The sequence below is a fragment of the Batrachochytrium dendrobatidis genome, assembly GCF_000203795.2.
Source record: "Batrachochytrium dendrobatidis JAM81 unplaced genomic scaffold BATDEscaffold_1, whole genome shotgun sequence".
Lineage (NCBI taxonomy): Eukaryota > Fungi > Chytridiomycota > Chytridiomycetes > Rhizophydiales > Batrachochytrium > Batrachochytrium dendrobatidis.
The window spans coordinates 3093558-3113351 of NW_006281099.1; the positions used below are offsets into that span (position 1 = coordinate 3093558).

General features: G+C 37.3%; 4 protein-coding genes across 4 annotated transcripts; 3 read left to right on the forward strand and 1 right to left on the reverse strand.

Moving 5' to 3' along the window:
• Window positions 1-477: 477 nt before the first annotated feature.
• On the forward strand, window positions 478-1385 carry BATDEDRAFT_22171 (uncharacterized protein; the record flags this gene model as incomplete). Its single annotated transcript, XM_006675426.1, has 4 exons — window positions 478-481; window positions 708-820; window positions 973-1065; window positions 1179-1385. The coding sequence occupies 4 exons, from the start codon at window positions 478-480 to the stop codon at window positions 1383-1385; spliced, it is 417 nt and encodes a 138-aa protein (XP_006675489.1).
• A 444-nt stretch (window positions 1386-1829) lies between these two features.
• BATDEDRAFT_22172 (uncharacterized protein) lies at window positions 1830-13647 on the forward strand (the record flags this gene model as incomplete). The annotated part of the gene is made up of 48 exons (XM_006675427.1): window positions 1830-1889; window positions 2011-2188; window positions 2254-2390; window positions 2469-2512; window positions 2788-2900; window position 3207; window positions 3295-3425; window positions 3520-3928; window positions 3996-4182; window positions 4259-4397; window positions 4463-4566; window positions 4659-4863; window positions 4910-5061; window positions 5146-5253; window positions 5328-5429; window positions 5510-5615; window positions 5690-5817; window positions 5887-5985; window positions 6050-6433; window positions 6533-6859; window positions 6933-7238; window positions 7320-7361; window positions 7440-7556; window positions 7632-7733; window positions 7804-7897; window positions 8000-8247; window positions 8339-8479; window positions 8604-9062; window positions 9150-9305; window positions 9380-9494; window positions 9567-9751; window positions 9807-9922; window positions 9996-10047; window positions 10121-10258; window positions 10355-10513; window positions 10582-10649; window positions 10714-10794; window positions 10861-10922; window positions 11022-11152; window positions 11228-11309; window positions 11380-11447; window positions 11545-11805; window positions 11933-12049; window positions 12138-12266; window positions 12398-12678; window positions 12769-12979; window positions 13260-13416; window positions 13511-13647. The coding sequence occupies 48 exons, from the start codon at window positions 1830-1832 to the stop codon at window positions 13645-13647; spliced, it is 7329 nt and encodes a 2442-aa protein (XP_006675490.1).
• A 175-nt stretch (window positions 13648-13822) lies between these two features.
• BATDEDRAFT_85005 (uncharacterized protein) lies at window positions 13823-16916 on the forward strand (the record flags this gene model as incomplete). Its single annotated transcript, XM_006676038.1, has 14 exons — window positions 13823-14042; window positions 14235-14356; window positions 14450-14587; window positions 14671-14799; window positions 15051-15066; window positions 15131-15206; window positions 15298-15418; window positions 15494-15529; window positions 15618-15654; window positions 15742-15860; window positions 15969-16186; window positions 16251-16309; window positions 16368-16441; window positions 16521-16916. 14 exons carry the CDS (start codon window positions 13823-13825, stop codon window positions 16779-16781), a joined length of 1626 nt encoding a protein of 541 aa, XP_006676101.1. The 3' UTR covers window positions 16782-16916.
• Window positions 16917-18332: 1416 nt separating this feature from the next.
• Window positions 18333-18968, reverse strand: BATDEDRAFT_22174 (uncharacterized protein; the record flags this gene model as incomplete). Its single annotated transcript, XM_006675428.1, has 2 exons — window positions 18333-18829; window positions 18881-18968. The coding sequence occupies 2 exons, from the start codon at window positions 18966-18968 to the stop codon at window positions 18333-18335; spliced, it is 585 nt and encodes a 194-aa protein (XP_006675491.1).
• Window positions 18969-19794: the final 826 nt, after the last annotated feature.

The window sequence follows — 19794 nt, forward strand, 5'->3', positions numbered from 1 at the left end:
TTTGTCTAACATTGCAGTTTCCTCGACTGCTGGTTTGGAATCCAAAGTAGGTTTTGGGATACTGGTGGTAGAAAACCCTCTGAGTACGCTCGATGCTTGTTTAGCCTTGGCCTTCTTGCTAGCATTACTTGTTTTTGTCATTTGATAGTGGGAATATCGACTAAACTTTTGCGTGGTTCTCAAGAATTGATTTAAACTGTATTTTGGATATTTTCAACTATTTATTATGCCAAAGACTGACAACAATAAACGAATATTTAGAATCAAAGAATGCACAGTGATTTATGCTTGACAATGGAGAGAGACTGTATTGACCATTCAAGTATTATGAATAAAGTACGCAACTTAACTCTTGAAAACGTTAAGAATCTAAAGCACATGCGTTTTAATGAATTGATCGATTGAGATCTAGTCATTGTTCGAGCCAACTTTATTTTGGAATCGCGGCATCATCACTTTGCCAATCTTACACATTCAATGGGTGAGTTTGATTCTGTTTGCTTGATTGTTGCCTTTCTTATGACATAGTGTGCAAGTTGGTATGACGAATAATCGCTTTCTTGATGGGTTGCTTACTTGGTAGTTTGCCTTTTTGACTTTTATCGGTCATGGGCCGACTATCTAAATAGCAAACAGTCACATTTGTTCTTGGCTTTCTGGCAGTTGGACTGATATTTGTATTTGAAAATCGTACACTCATGTAAAAGCATCCAACAACAACAAGACAGCGGCAGAAAACCTCTTTCCAAAACCATCAACAACTGGAAATGTTCCCAGTTTTATCCATACTGGCCCAGCAGACTTTGGTGAAATTGGCATTGTAAGTTGGTTTGAATGTATTGTCTGATGCAATGTGGCGTGAGTACTACAGCATTGGAACGGCAGATCAAAGCATCATTTCAATACGATTCGTCTATTTACTTTGCTCCATGTTACGTGAATATGGCTATAATGGCATTAAACAACTTCTAGGCTACAATCTGTGGAGCTACTGCCGGGTTCGCCACAAAAAGGATCTCAAAAGGTGCTGCGTTTGCCTTTGGTATTGGATTTCTAGGTCTCCAGGTAAAAACATTTGTAAAAGTCTTGATAAAAGCTATGCTTGATACTACCATCGCCATGAGTCCAACTATTGCCATTCCACAATTGATAACATTTCAATGACAACATGCTTTTAGGCTTTGGCTCACACCAAGATCATTCAGATCAACTGGCCGCGTGTTGAGGGCATGCTCATTGGAAAAATGGATTTGGATGGAGATGGAAAGTTTACTGGCAAGGATATTCAAATTGCTGCCACTCGTCTGATTCACAATCTGTCAAGCGACATGCCATCTACTGCTGGATTTGCTGCTGCATTTATTATTGGTTTTCGTTACGGATAAAACATCAGTCTGAATAAACGTATATCTTGATTCAATCTAGCTTGTGGAGTGATATTGGTCAAAGTGAAGGTCTTGCGTGGCAAGATTTTAGGTCACGTGAAATAGTTGACATTTGAGGTAGAAATACCAATGAGATCAAGACTTTTCTCACCACTACAATCCAGCGAATATGGTCAGTTCCTCCATCCCACCAACCATCCATCCATGAGCACACGTATGCATGCATCCACTTAAACAAGCCACTTTGTATGCATTCACTATTCCAAATGGCTGGTTGATTCGGTTCAACCTTGACGATTCCACAGTCATTGGCAAGCTCATGTTCTGGATCATTTGCTTATGCATGCGGTTGACTTGAAACATGACTTGATCTACAAGTTCACTAGACAGACATTTGTATTGTTTGTTTTGCTGATGTTTATTTTCAATTCACACCAATGATTCATGATTGGAGCAGCCTTGTCCGGAATACAGCAATCTGGATGGTGGCCCATTTATTGTTGGGTTATATAGAATAATACGAATTGGATCCCTTACTATTGGAACTCATGATATCATAGTCTGAAAACTGTCGAGGTTTTAATATGCGTCTTGCTAACAATACTATTATTTGACGTGTTAATAGACTCTTAAGAGGAGAAACAACGGACGTTCCAAGAAGGGCCGTGGCCATGTTAACCATGTCCGCTGCTCCAACTGCTGCCGTTGTGTCCCCAAGGATAAAGCTATCAAGCGTTTCCTTATCCGCAACATGGTTGAAGCTGCCGCAGTCAGTGATATTGCCAGTGCATCCGTCTTCCCAGGTTGGTTGCAATTTCGAGTTATTCTTTATACCCAATCTGGTGATCTAACTTTTAAATCTGTTTAGAATATGCTCTTCCCAAGCTTTATATCAAGACTCTGTACTGCATCTCCTGCGCCATTCATGCCCACATTGTCCGTGTCCGTTCCCGTGTTGGCCGTCGTGATCGTACTCCTCCCCAGCGTTTCCACGCCTTCAACAAGGTTTGTTTTGTACATCTGAACCTTTTGTATGCGTATCTACTTGGAGATTGACTGATACTAATATTTGCTTTGTTACAGGGTGCTCAGAACAAGGCCAAGCCTGCCACTGCCACCAAGGCCTAGTCTGTATCAAACAAAGATTTTTACAAACTTTGGATATTTTAATCTAGTTTTTTACATGCTGATTCTGAATCCAAACATGCGATAGTTCTATAGAGAGGGGGTGCATACAAGTTTTTTGAATTTCATTGCACTGTGAGGATACATGGTGTAGGAGATTGATATGATTAGGGCTAGTCAATGTATGATAGTGCACAACATCGAGTAATTTAGTCTGGATATTGCAGCAGCTGAGTTGAATACAGCTACAAACACGCTTTCCAGCTATCTACTCAAGTTCTGGTTCATCTGAAATTATTTGGGACATTGATGGCTTTATCCTACCAGACTCTTGGGAGCATGGGGCCGCTGTCATGGGAACAAGTACTGAGCATTCCTATAGAGTCAGAGGTAACAAGCAGCTTTTATTCTGTAGACAAGGATCAATGCTGGTTGAACTGCTGAGAATCACAAGTCAGCCCCGACACTTTGCTTCCATATCATAAGCGTTTATAAACATATATTACTATGAATTGTATAAATTTAAATTGATATACTTGCCTTGTTTCAATGCTTTACATTAGAATGCGGAGCTGCACACTCAGCAACTCGAATGGCTATCGAACCATATAGTGCAGACGCGATTAGATGTCGATAGTCCAAATACTACATCAGATAATCTCATACACTTGTTTAGCATGATACAAAAAATAATAGGGTAATTTTATTATACTCCAACAAAGTCATTGTCATGTTTGTCTATTGCTCAGTAGTTTGTAGACGAGCTGATTACAATTTTGACTAGGTTGAAAGATTCAAGTGTGCATTCTTTTGAAAGTCAACTCAAGCAAGCCAATATGCAGATTCAAAATCAAGCTTTAGAAATCCAGCGAGTTCGAGCCATGAGCACCAAATCTACTGATCCAGCATTCATTGGTAACTCGATACTTTTTCGATCTGGCCAAGATACAAATCAGGGGTTCCACTATAATGCGACTAACCAACATGTATTGCCAACATGCTTGTTCAGAGGTACATCATTTACAGGATGAGCTTATTCAGCTGGAACACAAGAATGCTGCCGCTATTCGAGATATAGAGCGTGCTGAAGAGGCTCTTGATTCAGAACGTTCAGTTGTAGCTCAGCTTACAGCAAGCTTGAAGGAAGAACGAACCAAAACAAGCACACTTCAAGATACCAATCGCAGACTAGATGATGAACTCAAAGATGCGCGCTCGCGACTATCTGATCAAAGAAACCATATACAATCACGGAATATAGACAAGGATAATTTCAGAATGCAACTGACAGAAAAAAATGCTGAACTGAATCGATACATTGCTGAAATACAGATGTTGAGTACGGAGCATTCTCAAATGGCCACAGAAGTCGAATCCATGACTCAAGAACTGGAAGCAGCGGTTTGTGAGATTGAAACGTGAGAAATTTCAAGGCCAACTCTATATAATTTGAATCTAGTCTAATTGTCATGTGGTGATGTGTAGCAATTTGAAAGAACTACAAGAATGCAGAGATTTGATCAAACACAAGGACGAAATTATCGACCAGGTCACAGACGAAAGGGATGCTCTTCAGATCAAAATTGAAGATATGGTAGAGCAGCTAGAGGATCTTGATCAGCAGCTATCATCCAATAAGGATGAGTTGGTAAATGTTGACAACAACTATCAAGTAAGATGCGCTGTTTTTTAATATATCTAAATAATTGCATTGGATAGCTGTATCATTTGCACTAATTGTTTTTTAGACAATGATTATTGAGCTTCAAGCAACCATTTCAAAAAAAAATAAAGAACTGCAATGTGCGCATGATGAAGTATCTGCATGCCAAAAAGAACTGCAAGACACGACCGTCAATGAGCTTCGACTTGAAATTTCTCGAAAAGGTATAAATAGTATTGACAAAATATTGGTTTAATTACTGTTTGTCATTTATTCTAGTGTATTGTAGACACGATAATACAGACGCTTGAAAAACAGGTCGAGCAAGTCAATAGCGATTTTGAGTTGCTCAGTATTGACTGGGATAGATTAGATCGTCAAATCAAACAAGAGGTTTGTCAATATCTAATTGCTTTTGGTGGGCATATTCAAAACAAGCACTCTGTTTTACTATAGCTATACGCTTGTTTTCATCTATTGAATAGGTGCAATCCATTACAAATGAGCAAGCTATTGTTAAAAATGTGAGGGAAGATTTGAACAGTATCAAAAAGCTGAGAGACAAATTACTAGTTTACCAAGATCGTCACAAGGCAAATGAAGATGCAGCAAAACAACTCCAAGAGCAATTGGCTGATAAAGAAACCGTCATTGTGAAGCTTTATAAAAGAATTGACTTGTACGAACAAGGTGACTAATATTTATGAATTCTTTCAATGAGTTACGACTGTGCTAGCTCTAGACAATCCAAAACTTACTAGATATTTTACAGGAGCATATGGGCTTAAAGATGCTGTTCAGGAAATCAAGAATTTGAAACTGAAACTACGAATCAATATTCGCGAAAAGGAAGACTGCGTTCGGCAGATCAATCATCTTGAGTCTCAGGTAAACGAGCTTGGTTTGTTATTGTATTTGAAAAAGGTCTCTGAAATATTGCCTCGTGCAACTTTTTATCATGATGACATCTAGATGGGCGATGCGATCGAAGAAAATCAAGAATTACGTGCCCGACTTGGAATGGACAAAAATTCTCGATTTGATATAGACGCATATCGCAAATCAAAAACGGTCGAAGCAGTAAGTTGCGCAAATTACCCAGTTGGTTTATGAATGCGTGTACTTTTGAGATCTTGTATTGACCATACAATCAGGAAAAATCAAATGCCCTAAACATCCATTTGCGCCAAGAAATTGATCGTCTGGAGGAGGAGCGTCTTCAGTTAAAATCTGCACTTAGACTTCAAGCCCTCGAGGTAGTCCACTATACTTTCAATACTATTTGCACAACTTTGACACTACCAAATTAACATATTCTAAATCAACTTTTATGAAGCGCGGAGAAAGAGCTATTGCTCTTGGTCTCACGGCTCAAGATTTAATGTCGGTAGAAGAATATTCGAATAAACTGCGCCTAGGAACAAATGGACAGATGAACACGAGTAATTTAATTTATTCACAAGAGTATCAGTGTAAATTGTAGATTACCCAACTAATTAGTACTTTATTCATATAGCCACAAGCACTACTAAAGAAATTATCCGCCCAATTCTCAATATCGATCAACTTGATAAACTGACTCTTGAATTGGAGCGCTTACATGTCGATGGAATTGAAACTAAACAGCAGTTATGGAGCTTGCAGGTATGCTTATAAGCAAGCATATAGTTGTAGCAAAACTATGTATTTCTAACTTTGACCATATGTGGATAGGAGGAGCACAAGCGACAAATTGAAGAAACACACATGCTGCAGAGTGCTATTTTGGAAGTATCACAATCGCTAATTTCCATGGCTCATCAAAGCAAACAGGTATTCACGCTTTTTTGGATTTGATTAGCTATGATATGAATTTAATCATTCATTGTCTATTTAGGAAAACGATTTCCCAATCGTGTCAAAGCTCGTACAAATTTTACAAAGCAAGATTATAAATTCAAATTCGGGAGATGCTATTATGCAAATCGATAAAAGTATTTCAATCCTGAATACAAAATTGCACAAACAGCTTGAAGAAGCTGAACAGCACAAGAAAGCTTTGGAATCAGAGATGGCAAAACTCAAGGAGCAACTTGTCATAAGGGAGAACGAAGTAAAGGCGGAAAAAGAAAAGTCTCTTGTGAGAGATCATCACTTTTTGCATTTGCCAACAGAATTGACTTTAGCATCTCCTAGTGGATATTCTAGTCTAGTAGATCAGCTTATTACATGCATGGTAGAGCTACGCGAAAAGGATTTAGAATTAAAAGAGTGCGCTATTGTTTTGGAGCAAAAAGAGGCACGCCATAACTTTATATCGCACATGCACTCCTTGATGAAATGCATTCTAATAGAGTTTTGTAATTTAAATGTTTTATAGGAACTATGGGAGCTGACGGATAGTAAATTGCAAATGTTATACAAAGACCACAACAAATCCAAAGCCATCCATGAGTCTAAAGTATCAAAACTCAGCAAAGCATTAAACGAAGCAAATAACAGGGAAAGTCTTTTGAGTGCTAAAATTGATCGTCTGGAGTCACTTTTAGCAACTACGGAAGCTTCTTCAGACGAAATCACACGTGCTACAATTGATGCTCATCGAAAGTTGATTGTTATGCAAGTCAACGAAGGCATGCTTGCACGACGATATACGGCGCTTTCAGATGTCGAGGCTTTTTTACAAAAAGAAAATGCCAGATTAAAAGTAAGTTTTGATTGTTTATTTCACTTTAATTTAGTACACATTTAAACAAAAATTCCATACAATTTTGAATTAGGAAGATCTGATTGACATGAGCAAAAGTGCTCGTGAAACAATTTTGCGACTACAATTTAAAAAGAATAGTACTGAAGCAGTTTTAGAAAAACTTCAGCATGAATTTGCAAATTCTGTTCCTCAAAATCAGCATTTGCTCTTATATAACCGATTACAAACACATATATCAAAAACACGATTGTTGATGGATCGTGAACGAGAATGGACTGAACACTGCATGAGTCATGAGGATAATCGAAATATTATTGAAAAACAGCGTAAAGAGATTTACAAACTCACTGTTCAGCTGGACGAAGCAACTCAATTGGTAAGTCGTAAGCAATAAGCTGCATTTTGTGTATGTTGCATAAAAAGGTCTATTTTATAATGCGTTGTTTTAAATGACTAGGTAAATATGCATAACGAATTAGCAAGCAAAAACTCTTGCCAGGTAAGGCTATTCAATACAAGATAGGGTTGAATTTTTGAAAACATCTCACGTGTAGCAATATATGATAACAAACTATAGAACCCGACCACAGACAGCTATGCAGTATCTATGCTAAAAGTCAAACTAGAGGTGCATGAGCGAAGGTCAGAATTGGCAGAGACCAGAATTAAAACACTCGAGACTTTGGAGGCCGAGGTATCATCACGTCTAAACACAATATATGATGTCAGATACTAATCTATGATGTCTATTCTTACCAAATATACTTAGATGATTTTAAGATTAGACTCTACAGAAAAAATGTACACTGCATTACGCGAAGAGATTATTCAAGTTCAAGAAGATTTTTTGAATTTCAAGAATGAGCATATAGTAAGCAGCGAGTAAATAGAGTTTTGTAAAATAGAAGATTGTATGATTTTTTAATAACTAGTTTACTTAGAGCTGCCTTACTGAACAGCACTATCAAGCAACGTTAAAAGAAAAGGCTTGTCTCGAGGATGAGGTTGGAGCACTCCGTCAAGAAGTTCAAAAATGTAAGCTAAAGGTTTTTAAAATAGTTGAGAAAGGATAAACGTAGATCAATGCATAACTTGGTGAGCCAAATATAATATCTTGTCAAAATGTATCCAATCCAGACAAAGAAATTGCCGATATTGCTACAAATCAGGTGGCAGATTTAAACGCTTTGCATAAAATGGATGAAAAAGAAAAGCAGATTTTACAAGCCGCAGTGCAAGAGCTTCAAATGAAAGACGACGATAAACTTGTAATTGGAAAACTGCATCATCATATTCTAGCGCTTCAAATGAGTGAAACTGTGATTCTTCGAAAATTGGACTGCATGACATCTAAATGCCTTCGCCTTGAAACACTTTCACTCCAGGTGAGTTGCTTGAAAATGGCGTTAGTGTGGTTGATTTGTCTTATGTAAATGTTTTAATACTTTTATACTCGTGTGTGTGCATAATGAATAGGCAGAGCAAGCAAAAGATGATCGAGACCAGCTTTTGTTTGATTTACGAATAAAGACCAAAGGGCGTGTAAGACTGATGCAGAAAACACTTTCCGAGCTGCGTTTGAAATTATCAGGAGTAGTACCACTTGGTAAACACGAGGTATGATAAATTTCAAGTCATTTATGTAGCCCATTGGACTGTCAATCGAGAAAATCAGTCCAGTAGAATGCAATTGACTGAACTTTGCTAACAGTATGTTTTGGTATTTTACTGAAAAATTCAGAAAGCATGCAACATGATTCGAATTTTGGATGATCGAAAACGTAAAGCAGAATTACAATTAGACGCTGTTTCTCATGAAAAGCAAGAAATGGAGCTTGAAATGAAGACAACAAAGATCAAGCTTGAAGGTGTACAAGAACTTCTTGAAGCATTGAATGACAAGTCTGATTCTCAAAAGCGAATGCAAGGATGGCAAAAAAAGACCATGTGCATTCAAACTGAGCTTATGAAAGCAAAAAAAGACATAACCCAGTTAAGACTTAAAGCGTCCATTTCCGATGAAGAATGTCAAGCAAGTCACATTAGGATTGCTGAACTGGAAAATGAGGTATTAACTGCTGAAAGCGAATATGCAGAGCATCAATTAGAGTGGGAACAACACCATAGCGAGCTCGAGGATATCATACAGCAGTATGAAGAGGAACGCGATAAAATACTGCACGACTCTACAGCAGCAGAGGTAAAAGTATATTTTGTAGTATCTAAAAGCATACCCACAAAACAGTACTGAATTTTGTTTTTATTTACATCTTGATTCATTTTACAGCTAAGTGAAATGCTACCAAGCCATGATCTTCCAATAGGGAATCGACTGGAAGCCTCACTTCGCTTATTAACAGAACAAGGTCGTAAGTTAAAGGCACTCGAGATAAAAATATCTAGCCTGGAAGCTGAAAAGAAAAACTCTGAGTCGGAGTTAAAGGTAATATTTGATGGAATGTGGATAAATGCCATAGGTATCACAAGTGCCAACAAATTTGACTATCTGTAAACCAGAATTTTAGTTCAATTCTCCATAACAAAGACGTTGAAATCAATCGACTTCAATTGGAAATATCACAATCCAAAACAAGAGATTTTAATGTAAAAACTGAGCAGGCACTAGTGACTGGTATGTACTATAAATGTGCTTTTATAAATGCATGTTTGCTAATATGTAGCTTGTAATATACTGTAACCTTAGATGCAGATTTATTTGAAGCCTCAAACAAACAAGAAGCAGATGCGATTGATATGGCCAAAAGCTTCACTGAATCGTTACAGCGTCAAATTGATCAAAAAGAGGAGCTTGTTCATAAATATAGAGAGATGGTCAAAAGCATTCGCAAAGAAGTGTTTTCTCAAAAAGAGGCAGGCCAAAGCTTAGTTGTATCTATGCAATTATACTGTAAAGCATTTGCTTATTATTTTTTCATTATTGTAGATACATAAATCTGAAGTGGAAAAGTTGGGTGCTATTATTGATGAGCTTCGCCATGATAGAATCAGTCGTGCAGTAAAATTACCCGATGTTGCTCCATCAGTATCTAAGCATGAAGCGTGAGTAATGTGATTTGGTAGATTATTTTTCATGATGTCTACTTACAGTTTGTTACATCAATCAATACTTTAGAGATGCCAATAGCGACACAATCCGCGAATTGGAGAAACTGCTCCACGCAAAAGTGAGAATCATTCAAGATTTAAAAAATCGTGCATTTAAACGAGTGATATTTAAGCTGAATGTATTTAATTTAGGACATATCGTATGCAGAACTTCAGAAGCAGTTGAAAGAAATTTCCAATAGTGCACATGAAGAAAAGTCTAATTTGGAGGATAGAGTATCTGGGCTAATGCTAAAATTGGAACAAAAGGAGCAGCTCATCATGGAAAAAGTAAGCCGTTTGGATATATTTGAAACGACTATTAGCTTGAAAATACTGCCAATCTCTTACTTGCATTATCGATTTTATTACAATAATTGCACACAGAACAATAAATTAGAAACCAATCAAAAAGAGATTGAGGAGCTGCAGGCCAAAGAAACTATTTTGCCATCAGTAAATTCATCTGAAGAAGTTAAACTATTAGAAGCTGGCATCGAGCAACGAAATGCCAAGATTCATAACCTAACACATGCAGTACGAAAAGTAAAGTGACTATTTTTTCAAGATGATCAAGGCTTGATTTGGCATTGGCTAATTACTTTTTGTCAAAGTTGAAAGAACAGATGATGCAGGCTGCTAAAAGTCTTGCTGAGACTACCATTCGACAGACCAATGAAAGGTAAAGCTAAATTATAGGCAATCAAAACTTTATGGCGGCATACTAATTTTATCAAGCACTGTAGCAATGCATTTCAAGAAAAGCTCGAGACCAAGACACGTCATCTTACTAGCAAAATCATAGAACTGGAATCAAAAGTCAAACAGTAAGTAGTTTTGTTCAAAAAATTGGCTAGTTTATTTGTAAAAACATTGATTGATTTTGATTTTAGATTGATGAGTATTATTGGGTCCCATAAGCAAGAAGATGCAAATGTATTAAATGATATGCGTCGTATATCACAAGAACTATGCAAGTATTTGATGTTTTACAGCTTGATTCTTTTATTTACTATCAAATTTGTTGATCAAGTTTTTTCATCCAACTAAATAGCTAACAAGGAAAAGGAGATTTCTACCAAATCTGCCGAAAACTTCAGACTAAAAAAGGCTCTTGCTGAAACAAAAACCTTCACTTCAAATGCACTGTATAATGAAATTCAAATACCATCACTTCCACCGCTGGTAAGATCAGTATATGTTAGATTTGATTTGTAGCATTTTACATTTCTTATAATATATTATCGTTTTATTAAACAGGTTGAAAAAAGTGCAAAAATAGCCAGTACAAGTGTACAAACGACATCTGCACATTCCACTCATGTCGCCGAAACTTTCAGAGGTAAATATATACAAGATGTTTCTTAAATATAGATTGCAATTTTCAACTGAGGATTTCGTGTTTGGCAAAGATGTATGGGAAATAGAAAAGCGATATACTCGACAGGTAGAAGCACTCAAAAAAAGGCTATCTGAAAAGGTATCATTTGCCATTGGTTGGTTATTTTGATTTACTTTAAAAGCAAAAAACATTATTTATACTGATTTGGTATTCTACTAAATCATTGGTATAACAGACTGTTTTAAGTGAAGAACTTGGAAAGAATGTTGAATCGCTTCGACAATCATGCATGCGATCTGAAAACGAAAGGATTCGACTTCAAAGCAAGTTGAATTCAATGACTCGGCACTTTCAAAATATTAAACTGCCGAATAGACAAAAGCATTGTGATATTGAAATGAAACCAAACCAAGACCTTCCAGTATTTAAACCCAGTACTAGCACTGATGCAAAAGAAACCATTTCCAAGCTTAAATCTGACATGGATTTAAAAGAGGTACTGCAAGATTTTTGATTGGTTTGAAATAGGCTGATATTTATGATTTGAAACGGCATTGTTTAGTTTTATGTGTTGGCTGAATTGGGTCTGACATCAATAATGATTTTTGAACATATTGTTAAAGAAAACCATTTTAGATTTACAAGAAAAACTCAAATTAGCAGTACAAGTAAATGAACAGTCACCCATTCAGCATTTTGATAGCAGTATAGATCCAAACTTGCAAATCAAAACTCTTTCGGTATGTCTAGGTTTTTATGCCTTTCATTTTACTGGATGGACTGGTGATGAGTTTATATGCAAGCTTATATCATTGTGGTGATTTCTAGGAAAAACTTGCTCATGCCGAGCACGAGTTGAGCATGATTAGAAAGTCGCAGTCGAGTGTCGAGTTTGAGTATCAGCAATCGGTATCTGAAAAAACGCGAGCCTTGGAAAAGATCACATTGCTTGAACAGGTATGTAGGTGTTCAGTAGGCTATAGAATATGAATATTCAAGGATTAGTTTTGCTATTGGGTCTGTGAAGCTGATGATCTAATACGACGGTATATGCAATCTCTAATATTATACTGATCAACATATTCCAGAAATTGCAGTTTCATAATCTAACAGCGGTAGACTCTGCAGGTACTAGTGCAAAAACAAAATCACTCTGTTCCAAGTCAGTGGATGAATTAGTTGCTATCATGGATCACTTGACGCAGGCTGTTGATAAGCTCACACACGAAAACGAGAATCTGCGCTCAGGCACTTTATCACAAGTCAAATACAGTGCACTGTTTGAAAAAAACAAAAAACTTCAGAATCAGCTCACTGAATTAAACCTAAAGCTACAGCATTCAGATACCGCAGTGAGCAAAATTTCTCGGTAAGTCAAACCAGTAAATGAACACAAAAGTGTAAATGGCTGAGATTGGATGTTGGTAAACAGACTAACCCGAGCTTAACCTACACATAGTATTGAGGAAGAGAATCTCAAATATCGGAAACTATTACGGCGTGAAATAGATCGCAACAAGAAAAGTAGTGCAACAATCCAAGAATTGATACAATCCAAGGAGCAGCTTGTTATTGAAATAATTGGGCTTCAAAAATCTGTTGGCGGGAAAGATGCTTTTGAAAGCAGTTTAGAAGATTCAGCAGAGCTCAAACGCCGTATTTTGGATTTAGTAAGTGGTTTCATAATTCAGACAAATTGAAGACCATGTCATGTTAATTATTACATTTTTAAACTATAATAACGCATATTTGGCTGTATATTGCAATCGTTTATTAGCAAACTTGTGTTGATGAAAAGGAAAAACTCGTCCAAAGTCTGCTGAAACCAGATGCCACGGAACAATCTCGCCTTACCAGCGAAAACCGTCGGTTAACAAGAGAGGCAAGCATATTTGACTCTTTGAAAGACTAAAATATAATGCTTACCAACATTGTGTTGAATATGAACAGGTGGAAATGTGGACAGCACGAGCTACCAAGTTATCAGAAAAGATTGCTCAACGCGACCTTGGATTATCAACTACTGGCATATGTGTTGGAATATGCAACAACTCGGAGTGTAATGCTCGCATTACTCTTCTTGAAATGACAGCACGAGATTTAAAAGGTAGGACTCGTAATATACAACTTTAGTGTATGATTACGTTTCAATAGCAGTAGTATAAACTGGATCTATTAAATCTAACACGATTGGCAAGTAGCTCAAGTACAGAAATGCGCGGACACGTCGTCAGTTTATCAAGAGTTGGAAGATCTCAAGTTCAACTACAAGGAATGCATGCGATTGAATGTCAAATATGAGGCACAACTTCAAGGCAGCTTGGAGTCTGCCAGTTAATAAAAGTAAACTGTTTCAAAATAGTGTCAATCAATGAGTAACGCCGGCTTGAAGTAGAAGCTTGTTGGTTTCAGAGCCTGACGAGTATGAATGTTGTGCTTTTACTGCCCATAAATGACAAGCCAAATGCCACTTGCAAGGCTTTCCCATTTGAACCGAGGCTATCAGGAATCTAATGGCCGGGTCGTCAAAGATGACAAGAAGAACTTCCAGCAACCCCAATCCCAACGCTTCTCCAGCCGATGAGCCATTATTATATGATTCATATGACGATCTTGACCTTGTTTCTAGCAAGGACAGACAACGCAGTAAATCAAAAGAGTCTGTATCGCAACCTGGCTCAGAGGTTGGTCTGGGAAAAGACCTTGGGAACATGGTGCTCCTGGTGTTTCTATGTATGTGTCTTGAAGTATCCATTCTAGTGCTACCAACATCACTGCTAGATATGGTGGGAATGCATGTAGCATCTGCTATCATTCAAGAGTACTAAAACTGCAGGCAGTTTGGGGGTGAACGAGAGCCAGGAAAGAACTGAAATGCTTGAACGGACGCTAACATCAACCATACAACTTGTTTATGTAAACCAGACCTTTTGCAAGGAGTTCCTCTCGGTCTCTCTATGGGAAGTGTTCCTTTTTTGCTCAAGTCTAAACTCGGATTTGGGGATCTTGCGTTATTCTCGCTATCTTCTTATCCCTATTCACTCAAGGTAATATCTTGGTCTTTTGTAGAAATGCATTTGATATTTCAACTGAGTTTTATCGATAATCTGATAATAAACACTCGCTCAATGTTGCTGTAGTTGCTGTGGTCTCCTATTGTGGATTCGACATATAACAAGTCAATTGGCCGTCGCAAGTCATGGATCGTTCCTATTCAAGCAATCCTTGGAATCTCATTACTGGTTCTAGGAGGGTACATTGATCCAATTCTTGCCCAGGTATACCTTTTGAGAATTTGGACATGAATGGATATTCTAAAGTGCTGAACTCGATGTTCACCTATTTATTGTTGGGTTTAAAGGATAAACTACCTCTTGGAATGCTTGCTACGGTATTCACTTTCATGGTGTTTTTGTGTGCGACTCAAGGTATCAGATTACGTGTATCTACTTTGCATATATACATTCGTGATGCTAATGTATTGCTAATTGTATGAATATTGATGATTTGCAGATATCGCCGTAGATGGTAATTTATATGTATCAATTTGATTTCTCTGTATATAGAAATTGATGGTTGCGAAATTAACCCCGTTTAACGGCTAATTGTATCGATCGATAGGCTGGGCTCTCACACTGCTTCATGATGAAAACAAAGTAGTTTACTCGATTAATTGATTTTTTATTTGAATCTGAAAAACTGTTCTAATCTGTCATTTTCTGTCCAACTCTATATTTATAGACGTACGCATCAACTGGTAAGTAGATTTGACAATTATACTTTAAACCTCTTGCTAATTAATATTTAATTGCAATCTGTAGCTCAAACAATTGGTCTGAACACGGGCTACTTCCTGTCGTTTACTGTATTTCTAGCTCTGAACTCGCCCGAACTATGGTAATATATTTATAGCCTTTATAGTTTTTGTATGTGTGAGCTTAATCTACCTTTTCAAACTCACCCCATACGCCTGTGATTTTACTCTTAGCAACAAGTACTTTCGCTTTGAACCCATGGATGTTGGTCTTGTTCAGCTGGGCCCGTACCTTCAGTTTTGGGGCGTAATGTTTCTCATATGTAATGCATGGCTAGTTTTTATTAAGAAGGAGGTCAGTGTTGTTGATGATAAACTTTATTTTGAGCAAGCGCTTTGCTTTTTTAAATATTTAGTTTTTTTCGTATAGGCTATTGAACTTACAGATGTTAGTGAGATTAAAGAGGTAAGCCTTGTCTATATGTGTTTAGTTTGAAGAGTGCTGTTAAATATGCTAGACCTAACATTATATGAATGAATATTGGTATATATAGGTCTATCACACCATGGTCAAGATCATTATGCTTCCTCGTACGTATCGATCTGGTCAGATTCTGTACTGTTATTAACGGGTCCATATTTACATGCAATGCTTTTAAATCAACCATGCAACTACAGATATGAAAACATTTATTGCCGTTTTACTCGTGGCAAAGCTTGGCTTTGTGGCAAACGATGCTGTGACTGGACTAAAACTTTTGGAAAAAGGCTTTAGCAAAGAGGATCTTGCATTGGCAGTATGTGATTTATGCTACGGATACACTTTTTTACATATTTTAAATCTATTTGGCTTCAATATGAGTTTTAACAGAATGTATGCCGCTAATTGCATTGCCTATATGCAGGTGCTTATTGACTTTCCATTTCAAATCGTTTTTGGATACTATGCTGCTAAATGGAGTAATGGATCGCGTCCATTAAAACCGTGGCTTTGGGCATTTTATGGACGATTATTTGCTGCCTTTTTGGGCATGGTAATGGTATATTTTGTACCCCAGACTGGCATCACAACATCGTTCTTTACCATTGTCATTATTGGAACAGTATTTTCATCTTTTATGAGGTATATTTTATTTTTTCGTATGGATTAGATATGGATGATGTTGCTAATGCCAATATCATTCTAGCGTTCTTCAATTTATTGGAATGGGTAGTTTTTTTACCAAAATTAGCGACCCAGCCATTGGTAAGTTGATGTCTTGATTACTGCCTTGTTTAATAGTTTTTACTGACTTGATTTAAAGGTGGAACATACATGACACTGCTGAATACTTTGAGCAACTTGGGTGGTACATGGCCAAAATACTTTGTTCTCAAGGCAAATCACTTTTTGATGTTTTGTATTGAATCAACACCATTTTTATTTTGTTTAATCTGGACTGACTTTACTATTCTAGGCGGTTGATTACTATACAGATGCACCTTGCAATGTGACTGATACTGCTGGTTTAGAAATTAAATGCATGGACGATCCAGCCAAGAATCTTTGCAAAAGTCTGGGAGGGCAATGTGATTACCGATCTGACGGGTACTATATCGTCAACATTGGATGCATGGTGATCGGTGTAGCGATACTATTTTTGTTTATCAAGCCCAACATCAAGTATCTGGAGAAACTACCAGATCGTGCATGGCGTGTTATCAAGAGTAAGAACTGATTCTTTGTGGGATGTTGGTAGTGTGGAGGGACTGTATTTCCAAAACAAGATTAGGGATAAATATGATTTTATCTTACACCATATCTGAGCCTTTTAAATACAAGTATGGGTATTGCTGTGGGTATATTTTATTGCTTTGGAATATACTTTTGGTTAATTCAACTCGTTTCTTGAATCTATCAGTGGATGATGCCGGTGAAACACTAGTGATGTCCAGTTACGCTCAATGAATATTATGGCGAGCGTAGATTGCCATGGTGGTTTCTCTGGTGCTCATAGTGGACGTCTCGGGCATATCATTGCTTTGAAAGTTTATATAATAAGAGTTTGATTTCAAGTTGGCAGATATTCATGATTAGTGGTCGGGAAACAATACACCATGTTATCAGAACAAGACAGTTGACCAAACCCAACTCACTTGCAGAAACCAGAAAACTGACGGTTAAAGTTCATTGAAATAGACAGCTGTCTCTGATCCAGTAATCCAAGGGGAAACATGCCATTATTTGGTGTGCAAGTGCCATGAATATGTGGTTCAGCCTTTGGAGTGAGCAGTTGAACAGCCGTGGGATGGCTAATTGGTGTCATTGACAACGATGAGCAGTGTTGGACAGTACAGACAAGTCTCGATCACAGGCTGCAGTATATATAGGCTGCGTGGGTCTAACGATGCGCCTCAGCCAAAACAAGCACTATTCTCCGCCCCATATCCACACTGGACCCAGCAGATAAAGAGTAATGTTTCGTCATATTCATGTAGATGGAACATATCAAGGTGTGTAACAGTCTTATGGAATGATGGTGAGCCCACTGGACAGTGTTAGGCATTGGCAATATGTGATCATTGTAATGTGAGTGTTGGGATATGAAGTCTGTTGATTTGTATTGAGTGTGTGGTTTACAAGAACTGGACACAACCAACATGCTATTGCATACAGCAACCTGATTATAGTCCAGTCACATGGTGTGATACAGTGGTTTGTGCAATACAATATCCAGATATTTGTAGTGTTGAACACGACGAATCTGTTGTTCGTGTAGCATCATATCAATTGGTAATTCGGAATCAAAGTATTGACCAACGCTTTGCAAGTATTAATGACTGAATCAAAAGGCATAATGGTTCCAAAGAGTCGCTTGCAGCATGTCAAGCGATATCATATCGACACAATACACACATGCATGTCAGCATCATCAATGTGTACAACTATGCAATATACAATCAACTGTATCGTATTGGAAATACAAGTGTCAATGTACAATATGATATCGTGTCAACCAATACTGTGAAATGATCAGACACAATGCCAAATATCAAATGGTAATTGTATTGTATTCAAACAAAAATACAACATATTCGGTTGAAACCAATCTAGATTAGCAATCAAATCAATCGGATGAATCGTCATGTTTGGGTTGACCTATTCATTACACATATCACTGTATACAACACGCAGTTCTTTGTGTGCTGGATGATGTTTGAGTGGATTGGACGGTAGATGTTTCACTTGATGATGATGAACTTTCACGATGTTGTGATGAACTCTGGGTTCAACTAGTAGAAGCTTGCTCGGATTCTGACTGCTGGTTTAGTCGGAGAGTGAGAGATTCGTATATGCTTTCAAGAAAACTGGGATTGAATTTCAGAAATTCAACACAAGAATAAAACGATGCTAGATCCATACCATATCCAAACAGGCGCCTTGCGATGTTTTCTCTGATTGAATACAATGACAATCTAAACACAAAGAAATCATGTTCGAGTTTCTCTCGCTTTTCTTCAAGCCCCTCGAGTTTTTCTCTCGCTTCTTTAAGCTCGAGTCTAGAATTTTGAAGCTTTTTTTGATATGTTGGATCATTCTTGTTTTTCAAAAGTTTATGTAGTAACCTGAAATGTTTCTTATTCAGCCATGCCACCAATATTTTTTGATCAAGCTCTTTAGATTTGGCCAAGACGCACACTTTCCTCATCTCTTGACGTTTTCGATCCGTTTCTAGATGTCCTTCGATCAACCTCGCATCAACCTCTGAAAGTCGACTAATATCAACTAAACGTGTAGCTTATTGATAAGAAATTGTCCGATATCCAGGTACAATACCTACAAATGCACTGGGATTGGCTGGAGTAGCTGTAGTAACCGAGCAAGCAAGCAGGATTGATGCCAATACTGTGACTGCGAGTTTCATTGTATTGGTTGTCAGAATATTAGGAGCTTCGTGATTTGTATAAATGTAGTAAAGTATAAAGTAGATAGAGTATAATCTGTAACTGTTAGTAGTTATCAAAAGAGAACAAATCAAAAGTGTAATGGAAGTTACACTTTAATCCAAGATCAGCAGACTTGGTCTTTTCAAGTATAGTAAAAAGGTGTAATAAAGTAATTAGAAAGTTGAAATAGTTTGACGAGTTGTTTATTGATAAGAGTAAGCATTTTAGCTTTATAGTAATTGTTTGTTTGTCTTGTGATACGAACAAGTAACACATTTGGTAATGAGAGGTTGTAAACGAAAAGTAGTTGAGCCAATAGGATTGATTCCTGTAATTAGTCAATTTAATAATAATACCATTTACCCGTTACTTGGAACTCGAATCTCCAGAAATGAGGATAATGGAGTTTGGAGCATATGGATTGGTGGTGGTGAAGGGTTTAATTTGGAGATTCAAAGTGTGCGCTATTAGAATTAGCTTTGTCACAGATTACCACTTAAGAGTATCCATCTGGATATTCCAACACACGACTCGATATGTGATGTTCAAATGTCTAATATTCAGACTGTGCTGATTGCAATTGTGGTTACAATTGTGGTTGTGTGTAAATATCAATCCAATACTTGATTCAATTTGAGCATGTACAGTTTTGTAGTAATCCATTTGATCACATTGACAGAATCAAGCAATGATCTGATTCAACAACACCGAATGATGCATCCATATCACTTGTATCAATCAATTGTACACAATCAGTCAATATAATCAACAATCATTGACATGATTGATTCAATTTATTCAATT